The 18,050-nt window shown below is 42.7% G+C and overlaps 1 protein-coding gene across 2 annotated transcripts in view; it reads left to right on the forward strand.

Annotated features, from left to right (window-relative positions):
• Nucleotides 1–5,862, forward strand: part of Casp7 (caspase 7) — a 33,349-nt gene extending 27,487 nt beyond the window's left edge. For both annotated transcript variants that reach the window (XM_047554267.1, XM_047554266.1), the window contains exons 6-7: nucleotides 355–484; nucleotides 4,230–5,862. In XM_047554267.1, coding sequence (XP_047410223.1) covers nucleotides 355–484; nucleotides 4,230–4,459 — 360 coding nt within the window. In that variant the 3' untranslated portion in view covers nucleotides 4,460–5,862. The remainder of the gene's footprint in view (nucleotides 1–354; nucleotides 485–4,229) is intronic.
• The last annotated feature ends 12,188 nt before the right edge of the window (nucleotides 5,863–18,050 follow it).

Genomic DNA, 18,050 nt, shown 5'->3' on the forward strand with positions numbered 1-18,050 from the left:
TTTCAAAGTCAATACGATTGAAAATGGGAAAAGAATATAGGGTGACTGGGTTGGCGCTGTCTTTATGAATCTCCATCCCTTTGGGGTATGCAAATTCGGGTTTGGCTTTTCTGCTGTAAGTAGTTGGTTTATGTATTTGCCTTGGATCCTAAAGGAGGAAGGATTCTTTGAGACTTGCAACGCTTTGCCTTGCTGCGTAACTGAGATCACCATTCATTCACTTACTCATTCATCAGAGGTCCACTGAGCTCCTCATCTATGTCATCCACTGTCCCTGGCATCTGGACACAGCAGTGAACAGCCTGTGCATTTCTGTTCCCAACTTCAGGAAGTGATCTCTCCTTTCATATTTAGGCTTGTCGAGGGACAGAGCTCGATGACGGGATCCAGGCTGACTCAGGGCCTATCAATGACACCGATGCTAATCCCAGATATAAGATCCCAGTGGAGGCCGACTTCCTCTTCGCTTATTCCACGGTCCCAGGTATCCGATCCGTTGTCTGCTCACCTTACCAGTCAATTTCAGCATCAGTAAAGCCTCTAGGCCTGTCTTTGTTTCCTGTTGCTGGGTGAATTAATTGTAGTTTGAACATCCCTAATCCAAAATGACTTCAACCTGAAACTTTTTCAGCACCAACATGCTCAGAAGTTTAGATTTTGGAGCATTTCAGATTTTGCATTTTCTTGTCAGGATGTTCTACCAATAAAGACTATGCAAATGTCCCAAAATCTAAGTGTCTGAAATCTAAAACACTTCCAAGCATTTTGGGTAAGGGATACTCAACCTGTACTGTAAACACAGTGGCTTACATAACAAATGCATCGTCTTGCTGTTCTAGGGGTTAGAATCCCAAAATGAGTTGTCAGAGTCACATTCCTTCTGGTGACTCAGCAGGGAAACCCATTTCTTTGCCCTTTCCTGTCATGTCTGTGACCTTTCTTTCATTTAAAGACAGAAACCTCACATCTCTCTGACCCTTCCTCTGTTCTCACATCTCTCTCTTTCTGACCACAACTGGAAAGGGCTCCGGTGATTCGGCGGGGCCCACTTGGGTAACCCAGAATCATCTCCCATCTCAGTTCTATAACTTTAATCACATTGGCAAAGACCTTTTTGCTATGTAAGGTAACATGGTCACAGGCTCCAGGGTAAGGGTGTGGACATCTTTGGGGACCATTATTCTGCCTGTTCAGTTTCTCTCCAGAAAAGCTGAATTCTCTCACTTGTTCTTACTATTATTAGGAATAATTATAAAACAAACATTTCTTCAGAGCTTTATCATTTACAGCAGGTTTTTGTGATAAATCATCCTTATGATAAATTTGTAGTTAGTTATAGCAAAATATAAATATAAAATAGCAAAAGTGTTATTGTGTCCTGATTTTACAAATGAAAAAAGTAAAATAAGCTTGGGTGAGTTTGAGAGATATGCCCAAGGTCAGATAGAGATTTCATGCACAACTTCTGGGCCAGGATTCCTTTACCCTCACAGTTCCAGAAAATGCCAGTCATGAGCAAGCCTCCTCATTATTTACCAAGCACCATGTTTGCCTGAGCCTGTTCCATGAAAGTCCTTCCTTTGTTTTGGGTGCACCGACACCAACTTAGAATTCTCTCAGCTGCAATAGCAGTTTTGTCAAGTGCTTGGTGCAGTGGTTTTGGTTGTAGTAAATAGGTTGGTATGTTTGACAAAAACCAGCTCAAGCAGGATCTGCAGATGGGATCCTAAGAAAGCGATAACTTCACAAGTTTTAAGGTTCATTAAGATAGAAAATAATTTGGCCTTCCTGATCTTAGGAAGGAGGCAGAGTAAGGGCAGTCATATCAATGTAAACAAACCTGGTGGTGTAATTGTAGTTACACTGAGCAAGGTCTTGAGGAACCCAGGAAGGAAAGACAGATTCTTCTAGGGAGGCAGATGAGAGAGATGTTCCTAAAAAGAAACAGCTGTAACTGAATCCTGACAATTCAAACCACAGGGGAAAGAGGAGGATGGCTTGCCAAACAATGCCAAGTCAAATAGCCCAATGCATTCAGCCAAACTTAAGATTGGATCAGGATGTATCAGTTAACTCAGGCTGCTGTAACAAAATGCCGCAGACTGGATGGCTTAAACGACAGTTTTGGAGGCTGGGAAGCCCACAATCAAGGTGCTGAACAATTTGGTTACTGGTGAGGGTCCCCTTCCTGGCTTGTAAATGGCTGCCTTCTTACTGTATCCTCACATGGCAGAGAGAGAGAGAGCAGGAGTGAATGAGGTCTCTGGCATCCCTTCCAATAAGGACACTAATTCTCTTGGATCAGGGGACCCACTCTTGTGACATCACTTAACCCAAATTACCTCTGTAAAGGTCCTACCTCCAAACGCAGTTATATGAGGGGCTGGAATTTCAACATATGAGTTTGGGGATAGAGGGCATAGTTTGTTGCACAGCACAGCATGTGACAGGGCTTGGCAAGGGGCCCTACTGTCATGGGCCCTGTGTGCTATACTAAGCAGCCTGAACTTCATACTGATAAAGAGGTGCAAGGAAACCGTTTTGGTGCAAGTCACAGGATGACATTTGCACTTTTGAATAGTGACCTTGGAGCCCCTGTAGGACAGAGGTCAGAGGTCACAAACCCAAGGAGATGGTGGTCTTTGCCCAGCCTCACCAGGATACTGTATTGAATGAGGTAATGTATGTGCCCTACTAAGGCCATTGAGCTCACGCCTCATGCAGGTAGTTACCACTACCTTGTGCTGTGGGAAAGAATTCTAACTCACTTTACATGATAGTTTACTATTGACTTATTACATATTATACATTTATTCCATAACTGGTTGTCATAAAATTGATGGTGACCTCAGTAGCATCAACTTGGGGTGACCCATTGGCAGTGAGAAGAAGAAGCACAGCTCATCGTGGAAACCAGAGACAACCTTATTGGTCTCACACTGTCTGTTTAAAGGGGGGTGGAGGAGTGGAGGGAATGGGCCCTTCCCTATCCCTGGAGGAAAGTTGCAGCAGCTCTGTAGATGTGCTGTTATGCTGAGACATTAGACAATGTTGTAGAAACTTTTTAAATTCACAGACAGTTGCAAAACTATAACGAGAATGTCCAGTCTGAGATAATAACTAAAACTCCAAACTCAACTTTACATTTCTCCCAGTTCCTCAGCCCTGCTACAGGGCTTAATGGCTAACGGGGCCTTGATCTTTCAGCTTTCTCAACAGCTTTCCCATTTGAAAGATCTATTTTTAGATTCTCCCAGAGTCAAAGTTGGGATGGAAGGAAGGAAGGAGGCAAGGTTGGGCATAAGACGTGAGTCCCGTGCTCAGTCATCTGGCCTCTTATGCCCTCATCAGGTAGATGATTGCAGCTGCTGAGTGCTGGAGCACTGGGTTCCCTGGTCCCTGCTCCTCCTTGGCCCTCAGATGGGCACCTCTATTCCTGGTTAGTCATTGTGGTCCCTTCCTCAACTCTTGGACATCCTCTGTGGTCCCTGTGTGTCTTCTCTCAGCTGGGGTCTTCTTGCCTTTTTCAAGGGGACCTGTTGATCAGGACCCAGGACAATCCAAGAGCCAATTTTCCCTCCCAGAGGCCATGTGTGATCCTTGAGGAACACACCCGTGCCCTGACAGTGCCAACCCTCCTGCCTCAGCCCCTAAATACTCATCATCCCTTGCCTTTGCGTTTCTTTAGCAGGATCCAATTGTGGTTTTGTGTACCCCCAAAAAGCAACATTCACAATTCTCTGAGATTCCTTGCCAATCTCTTTCCTAGGCTTGAATTAGAAAGTTGTACTCACCCCAATTGTCTGATGAGGAGTTGCAGGTTACAACCTTGGCCTCCAGCTTTCCTCTGGAAATCTCCAGAAGCGGATGTGTCTCACTGTCACTTAGGTATCTCATAGGTGTTCCATGAACATCTCCATCAAAAGAGATGCAAGAAAATTTTCTGGCAACATCCACCAGCACTGGCCTTGGGTGATATTATCTGTTATTGGATTTCCATGACAGAACACCCAAGGCATTCTTTAGCATTTTCATGAAGTTTTCTCCATTTAAGGTTTTTCCTCAGCACAGCAATATAATTCTCATTAGTGACTCGTGTGCAAATTAGAAGGGAGTCATTTCCACAGAGCCAGGCACAAAGACCCCAGACACTGACAGCTCAAGCTTATTGGCGAGTGGAGCAGCTACCAGGGTTGACTGATTCAGTTCTCATTTCTCTCCTGTCAAAGGATATTACTCCTGGAGGAACCCGGGCAAAGGCTCCTGGTTTGTGCAGGCCCTCTGCTCCATCCTGGATGAGCACGGCAAAGACCTGGAGATCATGCAGATCCTCACCAGAGTGAACGACAGGGTAGCCAGGCACTTTGAGTCCCAGTCTGAGGACCCCCGCTTCAATGAGAAAAAGCAGATCCCCTGCGTGGTCTCTATGCTCACCAAAGAACTCTACTTCTCCAAGTAACCATTTCTTCTAGCTGAGAAGCTATGGATCATTCATTGATGAGTCAGGTTATTATTGTTATTATTTTGAAGCTCTCGAAATATCCAGAAATGTTATGAGATTTTAATTTCAGGAAAATGTATTGATTCAACAGGGAAGAAACTTTCTGGTGCTGTCTTAATGTTCTCTGAATTTTCAGAGATTTTTTTTTTTTACTTCAGAGACTTGTTTTTCATTTGATGACTTTGTAATTTTCTCTTAAGATTAATTTTCTGTTTGTATTTCTCTTACCTTGTTATTGCACTTAGTACATGCAACAAAAATGACCTCTTGGCTGTGTCCACTGTAATTGATGGTGATATTGGTGGAGAGTCAGGGTCATGTTTGCACTTGACAAAGAGGATTCCAGCTCTTGTCAGATAAAAAGCAAAGGGGATTCTCATTGGCCTGTATTACAGAAAGTGGGTATTGTGTGGTTTGAGTGGATTTTTATTGGCTTAGGGCAGATTCTCATGCAAACATTCCCAGGTAAGTGAAAAGATGAAAGTTATTAATGATTCTAATATGTATCAGTTTGGATCCGGTCCAGAAAACAGAAGCCATTCTAGGTGTTTCAATAGAGGGAATTTAATACAAGAAATTGATCTACATCGATGATGGAAGAGAAACCAAATAGCAAAAAGCTGTTTCTACACCTGGGACTGTGAGGACAATGGGAGATGTGTGGTTTCCAGAGTCCAGAAACCAGGATCAGTCACAGAAACTGGAGCCATGATGGGAACTGTCTCCTGGGAGCTGGGGCTACAAGGGACTCTGGAAAATGGAGTCATGTCAAAGACAAAACCACCACCCAGGAATGGAGACAAGGCCAGAACTGAGTCAGATACCTAGAAATACCCTGGCCTCATCTCTCTGGTCCTCGTGTCTCCCACCAGCACCCTACCGTTCCAGCCTCACCTGGCAGCCAGCTGGTGGCAAACCTAGGAAGGATGATTTCCCAAGACACAGCAGAACAAGGGATGGTGAGGTGGGGAGGAGAAACGAGTGTGAGCCTGGCCCATAATGTGAACATAAGTAATCCTGTTCCCCGATGTTCAACAGTTCATCCATTCAATCATTTTTTCATTGAGTCGTCAGATAATCTACATATGTGCAAAATAATCTGTCTCTGCTTTATGTGCAAAATAATCTGTTTTAGTTTGAAAATACACCTGGAACTTTTTAGATTATTCCAGACCTTATTCTGAGTAAATGTTTTTGTTATCTCTAATTCTATAAGTGAGGAAGTTTCTAGCAAACAATTTTAGCACTTTGTGTTCAAGGTGGTATTATCTTCTGAATTCTTTATACATTACTTTATTCTCTCTACCTAATAACTGGTTAACAAATGTTCATATTTATTGATTAAAATGTGGTTTCTTAATTCCTAATGGACTCAGTTTGCTTTCCTTTTGAAGTTATTTATGGCAGTGGGAAAACGTTAAAACAAGATTAAGAACCAAACCTTCTGCCAGGCACAGTGTCCCACGCCTGTGAGCCCAGCAACTCAGGAGGCTGAAGCAGGAGGATTGCAAGTTCAAAGCTAGCCTCAGCAATGTAGCAAGGCCCTAAGCAACTTAGCGGGACCCTAAGCAACTTAGTGAGACCCTGTCTCAAAATAAAAAATAAAAGAAACTTGGACTGTGGCTCAATGGTTAAGCACCCCCAGGTTCAATCTCTGGCACCAAAAAGAAAAAAAGAATTGAGTCCCTTGACGTGATCTCAACACAAAATATAATGCATGATTGTATTCGGAAGCTGGAACACTAAGTAAGTATAATCACTTGAGAAGCCAAGACTTCACATAAAGGGTTAATCCACTTTGTAAAGCCATTTGGGATCAGCTGCCATCATTAATTTGGCCAGAAAAAGAAAAAGAAAATCAGATGGTGTAAAATTATCTTCTTTCAAATAAGAAAACTAGTTTCAGGGCTAGTTTATTGGACTTGTTCCTGGTCTTCTGCCATCTAAAATATACCAAATGTTCAAAATTTAAGTGGAGATCGTGAATCAAAGAATCAACAAGCATCTACCCTACCATGCCCAGAATTCACAGGCTGTTCTTTGGAAAGTAGACTGTCTTTTAAAGGTCCTTAAGGCAGAAGTAGATGTGCTTAAGTGCATTGCAGTTTGAAGGAAAAACCATAGCCCTCTAATTTGCTTTATAAGCTTCAATGGAAGGGAAAGAAATCCCAAGTGTTAGAATTAATTTTTTTAAGTTATCCAAGCAGTTATAGGCTGTAAACAATGAATAGTGTAAGTTCAGCATCAAGAAAGAATTCTATGAAATTTGGATTAGGCATGATCAACCAGTAAAACCAATGCAAATATTTCAAAATCTGAAAAACTCTGAAATCTCAATCACTTCTAGTTGCAAATATTTTGTATAAGGAGTATCATTTGTCTTGTATTCCTTAGACCAGAAGTATAAATCACTGTTAAGAAAGAATCTTCACTGGGCTTGGTGGTGCATGCCTATAATCCCAGCAGCTTGGGAAGCTGAGGCAGGAGGATTGAGTTCGAAGCTAGCCTCAGCAAAAGCAAGGCGCTAAGCAACTCAGTGAGACCCTGTCTCTAAATAAAATACAAAACAGGACTGGGAATGTGACTCAGTGGTCAAGTGCCCCTGAGTTCAATCCCTGGCACCCACCCCCAACCAAAAAAATGCTTCTTCAAGCTGGAGGTGGTGAGACATGTCTGTAATCCCAGCAACTCTGGAGACTGAGGCAGGAGAAATCACAGGTTTGAAGCCAGCCTCAGCAACTTAGTGAGGCCCTAAGCAACTTAGTGAGACCCTCTCTCAAATAAAAAAGGTCTGAGGATGTGGCTTAGTGGTTAAGCACCCTTGGGTTCATTCCTTGGTACCAAAAAGAAAAAAAGAAAACATCTTCAGGAGCTGAGAGTGTAGCTCAGTGGTAGAGCATTTGCTTAAATTGTTTGAGGCCCTAGATTTGATCCCCAGCACTGGCATAAATAGAGATAGATAGATAGGTAGGTAGGTAGGTAGGTAGGTAGATAGATAGATAGATAGATAGATAGATAGATAGAAAGAATCAATCTTTATCCTTGTATCCTTATATACTTATGCCCAGAGACTTGTTTATCAATATCAGAAAATCTCGTTTTAACCATATACACATATTACCTATTAAATGTTTTCCATATTTTATTGGTGCATTATAATTACACATAAGTGAAATTTGTTGTTACGTATTCATGCATACACATGATGTAACAACAGTTTTTTTTCTGGACAGTACTGGGGATGGAACCTAGGGCCTTACATGCTAGGCAAGAGCTCTACACTGAGCTACATCCTCAGCCCTTTGAGATCAGAATCTTAATCCAGGTTGGGCTCATGCTCGGTCACACCTCCCCACTTCTCTTCTAATTTCTGATCTTTTCGTAGCCAGCTTGGCCCTAGGCAGAACTCAATCCAGGTGAGTGACCTTCCCAGTTCTCATTATTATAAGTAGTCCAGAAATCCTCCTGGCAGGCGTCTCAGACAGAGCTCTCCCTCATCACATGAAGAAGACGTGTCATCCTTGGGCTCAGGGAACTCAATCTGGATTTCAATTTTTTTTTCTCCAGGTGCCACTAACCTACTTAAAATGTTAGCTATTGATACATTCATATACTCTGTCCCTAGCTTTTTTCCTGAACAGATTTCCATAAACCATTGTAATCCCATTAAGTTTATGAATTGCTCAAAATAGATCTCAAAATACAAGTGCTGGAACTCATTGTATACACATGCTTTAAAAGCTTGAGGAAAATAAATCCTCTCTGTGAGAAAGAAAATGACCTTCACTGAAAAGTCATGGATACTGATTGACAAATCTTTTGTTTTGTCCAGTTTTAGCAGTGCATCCATCAGCAGCTACTCTGGTCACCAAGTGTTGCCTCTGACTTCCTGGGAACACACCCTTCCCTCCATCTTTTCATCTTTCAGGCCCTTTTCCAGGAAACATCTGGCTAGGTAAGAATCTCTGGCAATCACTAGTCTATAGCAGCAGTTCCCATGTTCCTCTGTATTACTGTGGTACTTGGTGTCCGTGGGGAATTGGTTCTAGGAACTGTTCCCCCTCCCAGGATGCCAAGACCTGTGGGTGCTCAAGACCCTCATATAAAAATGGCATCATGTTTGCATATAACCTATGCTTATCCTCCTGTATGAATCATCTCTAGACTACTTATAATATCTGATACAAAAAAAGTCACTATAAATATTTGTTCTATATTGTTTAGAAATAATGACAAGAAAAAAAAGTCTACATGTTCAGTACAGATGCGATTTTTTTTCAAAAAAAATTTTCAATCCTTGGTTGGTCAAATATGCAAATGCCAAACCCATGGATAAGGACAGCTGACTGTGATGGGCCAGGGTCAAATAGCAGTTTCCCAGGGATCTCCAGAGATACTCCCTAGGTTGCCTCAGACCTACTGAACAAGAATCTGCACTTTAACCAGTTCTTCCGATGATCCATATGCTCATTAGACTTTGAGAAGTTCGGTGTTAAGGGCATGGACCATATGTTATGTGTTCCATAAAATGGAGAAAGCAAAACTCTCTTATGAAACTGCATGATACTCTGTTTCAGTCCATTTTCTGTTACTGCAACTGAATATACCATGGACTGGGTAATTTATTTTTTTAGAAAAAGGTGTCATTTAACGCACAGTTTGGAGGCTTGGAAGTTCAAGAAAATGAAACCAACATCTGATTAGCATGTGGTGAGGGCTTTCTTGCTACATCTTATCACGGTGGAAGGCATACATGGTGAGACAGAGTGAGCGTGCTAGCTCAGGTCTCTCACATGTGAGCCACTAATGCCCCACCCTCATGACCTTGTCTAATCCTGATTATTTCCATCAATGTGTGAATTTGGGTACTAAGTTAACACCACCTGGACTCTTAGGGAATATGTTCAAACCATAGCATACCCTTAAGGAACATGACATGCTTTGCACTTTGTCTATCTCCATTTTAAACAAGCCTTCACTGAGTGATATAATAAGATTGTTTATATGTTCTTGAAGTGACTGTGAATGTGAATTGCAGACCTTAAAATACCTTCATAAATAGATGGGAGCCTGCACTCGGGAGTTTTCATTGGCAACAGGAGCTGCTGTGCCCTGGAGCCTCAGGGTTTGCCTCCTCCCACCTGCCCTTGGAGCCCACAGGGAGAATTATTACCTCTCCTTGCCAGGATGCCCTCAGGTCATTGATCACTTGGGGTTTTGTTTTGGATCAGATGGCAAGTCATTCTTTTGGATTCATAAATCATTAACACAAACACACCAAGGACATATTTGGAAAGCCCCAGCCACTACTGCAGCCCTGATGTAGATGTGGAAACTCCATTAGCTTGTAGGTTCATGCATGAAGAGCCCTCTCAGAAGTACATGAACAACTGTTGAAAACCCAACAGCCATATGTAAGTTGGCACTATAAATATTTATGGCACTGTAGTTTTCTAACAAATTTGTTTTAATCATTTAAAGCCAAACACTGTCAAGGGATTTAAATTTGGAAGTTATGTCTGCAGACACCGATGCTGAGCACCTGTTGAACTTCGCTGGTCCGACCCAAGCAAACAGCACAGGGTTTGTGAAAGATCTGGGAAACAGAGGGGAGTGTCAATGACAAAATAGGTTTGGTCTGTGCTGCTACTTTCAGCTTCAGTTGTTTGAGACATACGCTCAATCGCCAAAGCATGGAACTCTTAGCAGAGGTGATTTTAACCCTCCATGTTTAAAAGTTAGGCTCTGTGTTGGATCCAAGTTCTGATTCCAGCTGTGCCGTTTGACCACTTAATTTTGGGTGGCCCTTCAGTTCCCTCATCCACACAGGCAGGTAGTAATGTGAGGGTTCAATGGGAGGCCCAGAGCTCAGTGCCCTGGCTGCACAGCAATCCATGAATGACAGATCTCAAAGATGTTGATGCTGTGAAGATGCTGGCAATGGTGACGGTGACGTCGAAGCTCCTGGAGAGGCAGTAATGGGTGCTAGGCCCTGGCCTTGCTCTTTCCTCCTCCAGGGCTCCTTGATGGTGCTCTCTAATGTGTGCTTTCAGACAGGTCTCCCAGAGATGCGGGGATTGCCCCAGATTGAATTACAGTGAATATTTATGAAGTCCTAGTAATTGCCAGATGGGATTGCCAGGTAAGGGATGGGACTGGAAAAATGACCCAAGAAATGATGCTCACCCTGAAGGAGGTGAACCAATCACTCCAGTGAACTAGCAGCTGAGACAGAGTGGTGTGGACCTTACTCTGGAATCCAGTCGAGGGGTGCCTTTCTGCCTGGGGACCCAGAGACAATATCATTTTTCATTATTCCAACATCTTGACAAGACTGAGGGGAAGACAATGGAGAGGAAGCTGATTGGTGGGTAGAAGTTAGTTCCTTTATGATTCTCAAGTTTTAGGTGCCTGAGAATCCCTGGAGGGTCCATTTGAGGCAGATTCCTACCCCACCTCACCCCCATTACAATTCAGTAGGTCTGAAACCAGGAATCAGAGAGTCCAATGAAGGTGATCGTAGCACAATCAACAGATACCAAAGTCTCCCTTCAGATCTGCACAAGTGACAGCAAAGCCTAAATTAAGCAGCTGGAAAGAACACCAAAGGGGCAGTGGAGCACTGACCGCAGACCCGCAGACTGATCCTTGCCCCACATCAAATAGCAAAGGATTTAGGGCGTAAGTGTGCTCAGAACTGGGACCCTCTTGCCCAGGAATTTCCAGAGTCTGCCTAGAAACTTCAAACCCAGGACATCTTGTTAAGAAAGACTGTAAAAGAGGGTCCAGCCAACAGACAGCTGCCAACAGATGGGCCCCGGTGTACTGGCTTCCCCAGCTGGTGTCAGCAGGTGTACCTCCCCGCTTCCTCTCCAATAAATCACTTAGCCCGTCATTTCTAGACACGGCAGGTCACTCACCCCCACAATGCAAAATGTTCCCTTTAACATTCTTGACATTGTTCAGCAGGGAAAGGAACAGATAATTCTCAAGTGAATGTTTTTAACATTAGGGTATAGGACCAACTCATAAAAGCTTTGGAAAATCAGCTTTTGCAAATTATCTTTTCTGAAGCTTCCAGCTTTAAGTGCTGACGGTTTTGAAGCACAGAGATGAAAGAAACCAATTCTTTTTCCTTTGTGTTGCTAATTAGAATTTTGCTTGGCATTATGAAGCCTGCTTTCCTCATGAGATATTTGCCAGCATACATTAATTGCACAAATATTTACAGAATGCTAAAGCTCAAAGAGCAGCTCATACCAAAAAAGACATGGAACACTTAGAAAATAGCCCCTGTGATCCATCTCCATGGCTTGTTACCCACAATCAGCAAAAACCCTTTGCCCTGTTAGTTTCAGCAAATGTGTTTAAAGAACATCATCCCTGGGTTGATTTAGAGTTTACTGGACTGGCTATGGTTGCTGATGTCTTTCTTCAAAAGTCTTTTGGTGACACTTCTTTTTTTTAGGGTTAAAAATAAGGTTTCCAAGAATATGTATATGTCTTATGGATTGCTATATTGCCTACATTTTTAATCTCTAAGCCACCCACTTGGAATAGAAAAGGTTTATCCAGTGGTTGTTCCAAATTCCAGGGGCTTCAGAAAGTCAAACTAAATAAGGTACAAACCTGACTAGCAAAGTCACAAGGTCTTAGGACTATTGTCTTGTTTTCCTACTGTGCTAGTTAAGACAAAAAGACTCTGGTGTCAGACAGTACCAGGTTCAAATCCCACCTTTGGCATCTCCAAGTTGTACCAACTTAAGGAGTCTCTTAACCTTTCCAAAAGTCTGCTTTCCAAATGTCTGCTTCTATCTTCAAATAGACATAGTCCTATGCAGGTACCCAGGAAATGGTACCTACCTCCAAGGATCTTGTGAAGAATGAATGAAATAATGACCACAAAGCACTTAACACGATGTCTGCACACAGAACATACTCATTGAACCTGGGATTGTGTTTTTAAATCAGCCCGACTTCATAGAAATCAGGCCACAGACAGAAATTAGGAAGGTGGGAAAGGAGGTGCAATTGGATTCTTTTTCTTTTTAAAAATTTGTTTAAATAATGTTATTGTATTTTTTATACCTTTATTTTATTTATTTGTAATGTGGTGCTGAGGATCAAACCAGTGCCTCCCATGTGCTAGGCAAGCGCTCTACCACTGAGCCACAACCACAACCCCCTGCAATTGGATTCTAAAGTACAGAGGAGGCTCTGTCTGAGGACAGTGATTACCTGTGCAAAGGAGAAGAAGAATGTGGACCCAGAGCTGAGGCAAAGCCCCTGGGTACTATAGGGAGGTAAGAGAATGGCCAAAACTCACCTGACCTGCAGAAGAGGAATGGGTACCGAGTCCAGAGTCGCCAGATAAAATACAAGGTGCCAGTGTGAGAGTTGTCAGAATCATAATGGAGTCACTTATGCCAACCCCTCACAAAATATAAATAAATAAATAAATAAATAGGGCCAGGAAGGAGGGAATCCCATGCATAATGTAATCTCGTGTCCAATAACAAGTACTGTCGTGCCAGAACCACAACTCTGCACAAAGCCCATTGTGAGGACATCCACCCAGCAACTGCCAATCCCGCCGTGGACTGATGCCACCCTTGTTACTGATGCTTGTCATCCAGATAATTATTTCAAAAATACTTATGTAACCCTCTCTATTTTAAAAACTCTTGTCTCCCCTTGCCTCCCTAAATAAGCACACGTTCTCTTTACTGTGGCACGCATATTCCTATTGCACTCTTTATTCCCAAATAATTCTAGTATCTTTGGAGAAGCTCTTTCTGTTGTTACTTAAATTGACACCAACTAAATCTGAATTTCAGATAAAACAATTGCTCAAAATAAGTATATCCCAAAAAGTGCACAGAACATACTTCCACCAAGAAACTACTCATTGTTTATCTGAAATTTCAATTTGATTGGACCTCTTGTTTTGGTGGGATTCTTTTTTGTTGTGTTTGTTTGTTGTTTGACAGAAATCTGGCAGTCATGTCATGCTAACAGACCATTGCTCTAGCACTGTGGCCTCCTCTTGGCCCTGAGGGCCCACCTCACAAAGATGTTGGGTAGAGTCAGAGAAATAACATGTAGAAAAGACTTTGAAAGCACCACAGATCTCTCGGATCACGTGAGGAGACATGTCCTTTGGTGGGTATTGTTTTGAAAATGCAGTCATCCAGCAAAACTCAAATCCTTATTGATTCCAAGACATGTATGAAAATTTCAAAGAGGACTTCTGAAGATCTAGCAGAGTGACTAGATATGGCATTTCTCAACCCCGGACACCTTAGAGTCACTGGAGAACTTTTCTAGTGCCAATGCCCAAGCAGCATCCCAGTCCGGCCAAATCAGGGTCTGTGAAGCTGGGACCCAGGAATCGCTGTTGCTAAACTCCTCCTGCACGTTTCTTTTTCAGCCAAACTTAACAACCAGAGGCCCAATGCCTAGGACAGGGTGAGATGAACAGTTGAGAAACTTTGGAGCCAGAGGAGGGTGCTGGGGGATAGCTATGCCCTTTGATAAGACTGGCTGAAAGAAGGGGTTGAGGAAGAAAACAACAAAGAAATACCAGGAGGGAATTTGTAAAAATAAGTATATTCAATCAACTTTAAGGAAACTTCTTACAACTTTCACATTTTAAAATAACATTAGTAACTAAGGGCAAAACAGCATGGACATTTAAAGAACTAAGAGATTTGGATGGAAGCTAGAAATAGTGGGTTAGGTTAAGAATTCCAGGTAAGAATTTGCTGTAATTAACCAGCCAGCATCTAATAGCCACATATCACAATGGGAACAATGGTCCTTCTCATATGAGAGTGCAAAAAGATCCATTTGTGATTGAAAAGGGCTGTGTTGGAGGATTTGTGCTTGCAAATCACAGTTGGTTCACAATTTCTCTTCTATTGGCAGGGCTTGTGGGAGCTGACGACCAATTTCTTTTTCAGGCATAAAGATATAGATGTGGGTGGTTATGTAAAAATGCACAGCTCCATGTTCTCAGGAAACCACAGCTCTGCAGAAAGCCACCTCTTGTTCTTCACTGTCCCTGATACCTAAAAGGAAATAACCATATAAATAAAACATGTCTCTTTGCAACAACAAATATTTATTGAGCTAGTGCCAAGTGCTCTTCCTGGCCTGCGGGAGAGGGCAGGTAACAGAGTAGTCTTAGTCTTCATAGAATTTATATTTTAGTCAAGAAACAACAGTTAATATCATTTCCTATAGTGAGAAGTCTTGAGAAGAAAAAGTAGGACATGGGGCACATAAACAACAAGGTAGGAAGGTGATGGGCTGTTGGAATGGCTGAGAAAGAGCTCTGGGGAGAGTAACTTCTGAGCAGAAATCTGGGTGGAATGAGGGAGGCTGTGGGGATATGTGCAGAGAGTTCTAGGCAGAACAGGCAGCAAGTGCAAAGGCCCTGAAGCAGATACCCAGCCGGACCTGTATGAGAAACATCAGGAGCACAAGTCCTGTGGAGTAGGCTGGGAAACACAGCGGAAAGGTAGGCAGGACCAGATCATGGTGGTGAGCACGTGAATTTCACTCTGACAGAATGGGAAAACACTGGGGAATTTGCGCAGGGAAGTGATGAACCTGTCACACGTTGTAAAAGTCACTCTAAAGAATGTATTAAGGAGAAAAAGAAAAATGGAAACCCAAGTGAGAGGCTGTCGTAATGGCCCAGGTAAGAGATGATGGTAGGTTAGAGTGGACCTCCGTGCTCAATGAGGGAGGGGAGTCAGATATGGGCTTTTTTTTTTTTTTTTTTTTTTTTGACCACTTTCTGAAAGTTTGACTTGTAAAATGCTGCACATATTTAGTATACACCACTCAATGATTGTGAAGATAGGTCTACTACACCCATAAAACCATCACCACCATCAAGATTTGGGCTTTATTTTGAAAATAGAGCCAGCTGGATTTGCAGACAGAAAAGGCTAGGAATTCAGGATGAATCCTGGGTTGATGGTCTAAGCAGGTGGAGGAAATGATTGTTTCCTGCAACTGGCAATAGATTTGGTGGGAAGAGTTAGAACTGTGAAAATCAAGATTTCTATTTTATGAAAGTTGTTTGAGATGCCCAACAGATACATAGAAGAGATTCTTCCCTTGAACCCTTTCATCTTCACTTTCTATATATTACCTTCCAATTGATGCTTTAACAAATTACAACAAATTTAGCACCTTAAAACAATGCAAATTTATTCCCTTCCAATTATGGAAGTCACAAATTTAAGACCAAGGTGTCTGCAGGACTGACTCCTTCTGTAGACTCTAGAGAAGAATCCATTTCCTTGCCTTTTCCCGTTTCTAGAAGCTACCCACATTCCTTGGCTTCCAGTCCCTTCCTTCCTCTTTAGAAGCATCACTGTAGCATCTCTCTCCCCTGATCTCCCACCTCTTCCTTAGAAGTGCCCTTGTGATTATTTCAGGTCCACCTGGTAATCCAGCCTCATCTTCCCATCTCAAGACCCTTAACTTATGTCTGCAAGTGCCTTTTGCCGTGGTAGGTAGCATTCATGAATTCCGAAGATTAGGATGTACATCTCTTTAGGGAGTGGCATTATTTAGTCTACAACACGTCCCTATTTCCTTACTCTCAGAACCCCGATGGAATTCGGGATAGTCATATGCCCAACTAAAACTCCATTTTGAGGCCTGTCTCCAGGTAACAGTGACACCATAACTGCCCATGTCCCCCCATGCCAATTCCATCAGCCACTGGCCTCCTATCAACTGCCAGAGTACACATGGTTTTATCTGGAGGATTCCTCTGACCTCCAAAGTCCACTTTGACACATGTCCAACAGGGTAGAAGTGCCAATAAATTAATGTCCCCTAACATTGGTAGGAGGTAGTATGTAAATATCAGAGTTCCCTCATCCCAAAATGGACTAACTCTGCAGCAGGTGTTTAACACCAATCCACAGTTCCCCAGTGGGATTCAGCTGCTTTACTCTAGTGGTAACTTACGTAACATAAACCTTTTAGCAGCTTACGTTTAGTCCATTTTTGTCACTGTGACCAACATACCTTAAATGAGGAAAAGTTTTTTTGGACCGCCGTTTCAGAGGTCTCAGTCCATAGTCAGCTGACTCCAAGGCAGAAGCATCATGACAGAAAGGTGTGATAGAGGAGAGCTTCTCAGCTCGTGGTAGCCAGGAAGCACAGAGAGAAAGAGAGAGGGGGGCCAGGAACAGGATATAGTTCTCAAGAACACACCTCAGTGACCTTCCTCCAACCAGCTATAGTTCCCACCACCTCCCAGTAGAATATTCAAATTATTAATCCATACAATGGATTAATCTGCTAAAGAGGTTAGAGCCCTCACAATCCATCCACTTCCTAAAAGCCCTACCTCTCAACATTACTGCACTGGGGACAAATCCTTCAACACATGAGACTTCGGGGAACATTCCAAATCCAAGCCTTGACATCTAGCTTTCCTTCCTGGATATAAAACAGGGAGAATAATGTCTGTACAGTGCTCCTAATAAGGCTTATGTGTGAGCAGAAGAAGACCCTGTGCAAATGCTTTGTAAATGGTAAGCTGTAGACTCAATGAAGGTGGTGTTGTGAGACTTGGAGACTATCAGACATGTTAGGTCCCTGGAGATCATCTGGCCACCACCACCAGATCCCGCTAGAGGGAGAAAGGGGACAGGCCTGAGTCTCCCATGAGCTGAAGCAGAGCAGAAGCATGAACTCCTGTCTCATTCTCGGTCTGCTGGGTTTCACTCCATCATGGCATTTACTGCTAGATTCCTTCCAGGTGATTTTGATCCTCCTAGGATCTTTATTTATGCATGTAGGGTGTAAAAAGAATGATGGACACCCCCAAAAGAATGACTGTCACCTTGTAAAATGCTCTGGAGAGTCTTCAGATTCCGAGGGGAGCCCAGCCCCATTCTTTAGAGGTGGAGTCAGTAACAAATTACAGACACAATCCCTTGCTTATAAAGTGTCACCGTGTGCCGAGAAGTGTTCTAAGATCTTTCCAAATACAGCTCATTTAACCCTCATAATGAGTCTATCAAGTAGGTACCATCATCGTTCCCATTTTAAAGATGAGGAAACTGACGCATAAAGAAGTGACTTCTCCAAGATCACAGAACACATCCATGGCCCCTGGCAGTCTGACTCCATGTTAGTGAATACTATTCTGTTTTGAATCGCCTTCCTTTTCTATATTTTTTCTGAAGTCCACTTTGCTAAATGTATAACAGGCTAGACGTGCCAATAGATTAATGCCTCCCTGAAGAACAGTTTAATTAAAAATATACTTAAACAGGCAAGGAAATTTCAGTTACTCACAGTGGGAAAGTGCAGAGAAAGAATGAATTCAAGCAGTTTGATGAAAGTCGACCACACCATCAGGACTACTGCTGTGTGTCTGTGATTGTTTCAGTTTTGCCCTTTCTGGACATCATCAAGGTAGCTTCCCTCATGAAAGCAAATACTCTCCTGTCCACAAAATACACTGCCCCGAAGAAAAGAATCAGTATCCTGGGCACAAATCCCAAGGTTC

The sequence above is a fragment of the Sciurus carolinensis genome, chromosome 5 (genome assembly GCF_902686445.1).
Source record: "Sciurus carolinensis chromosome 5, mSciCar1.2, whole genome shotgun sequence".
Taxonomy (NCBI): Eukaryota; Metazoa; Chordata; class Mammalia; order Rodentia; family Sciuridae; genus Sciurus; species Sciurus carolinensis.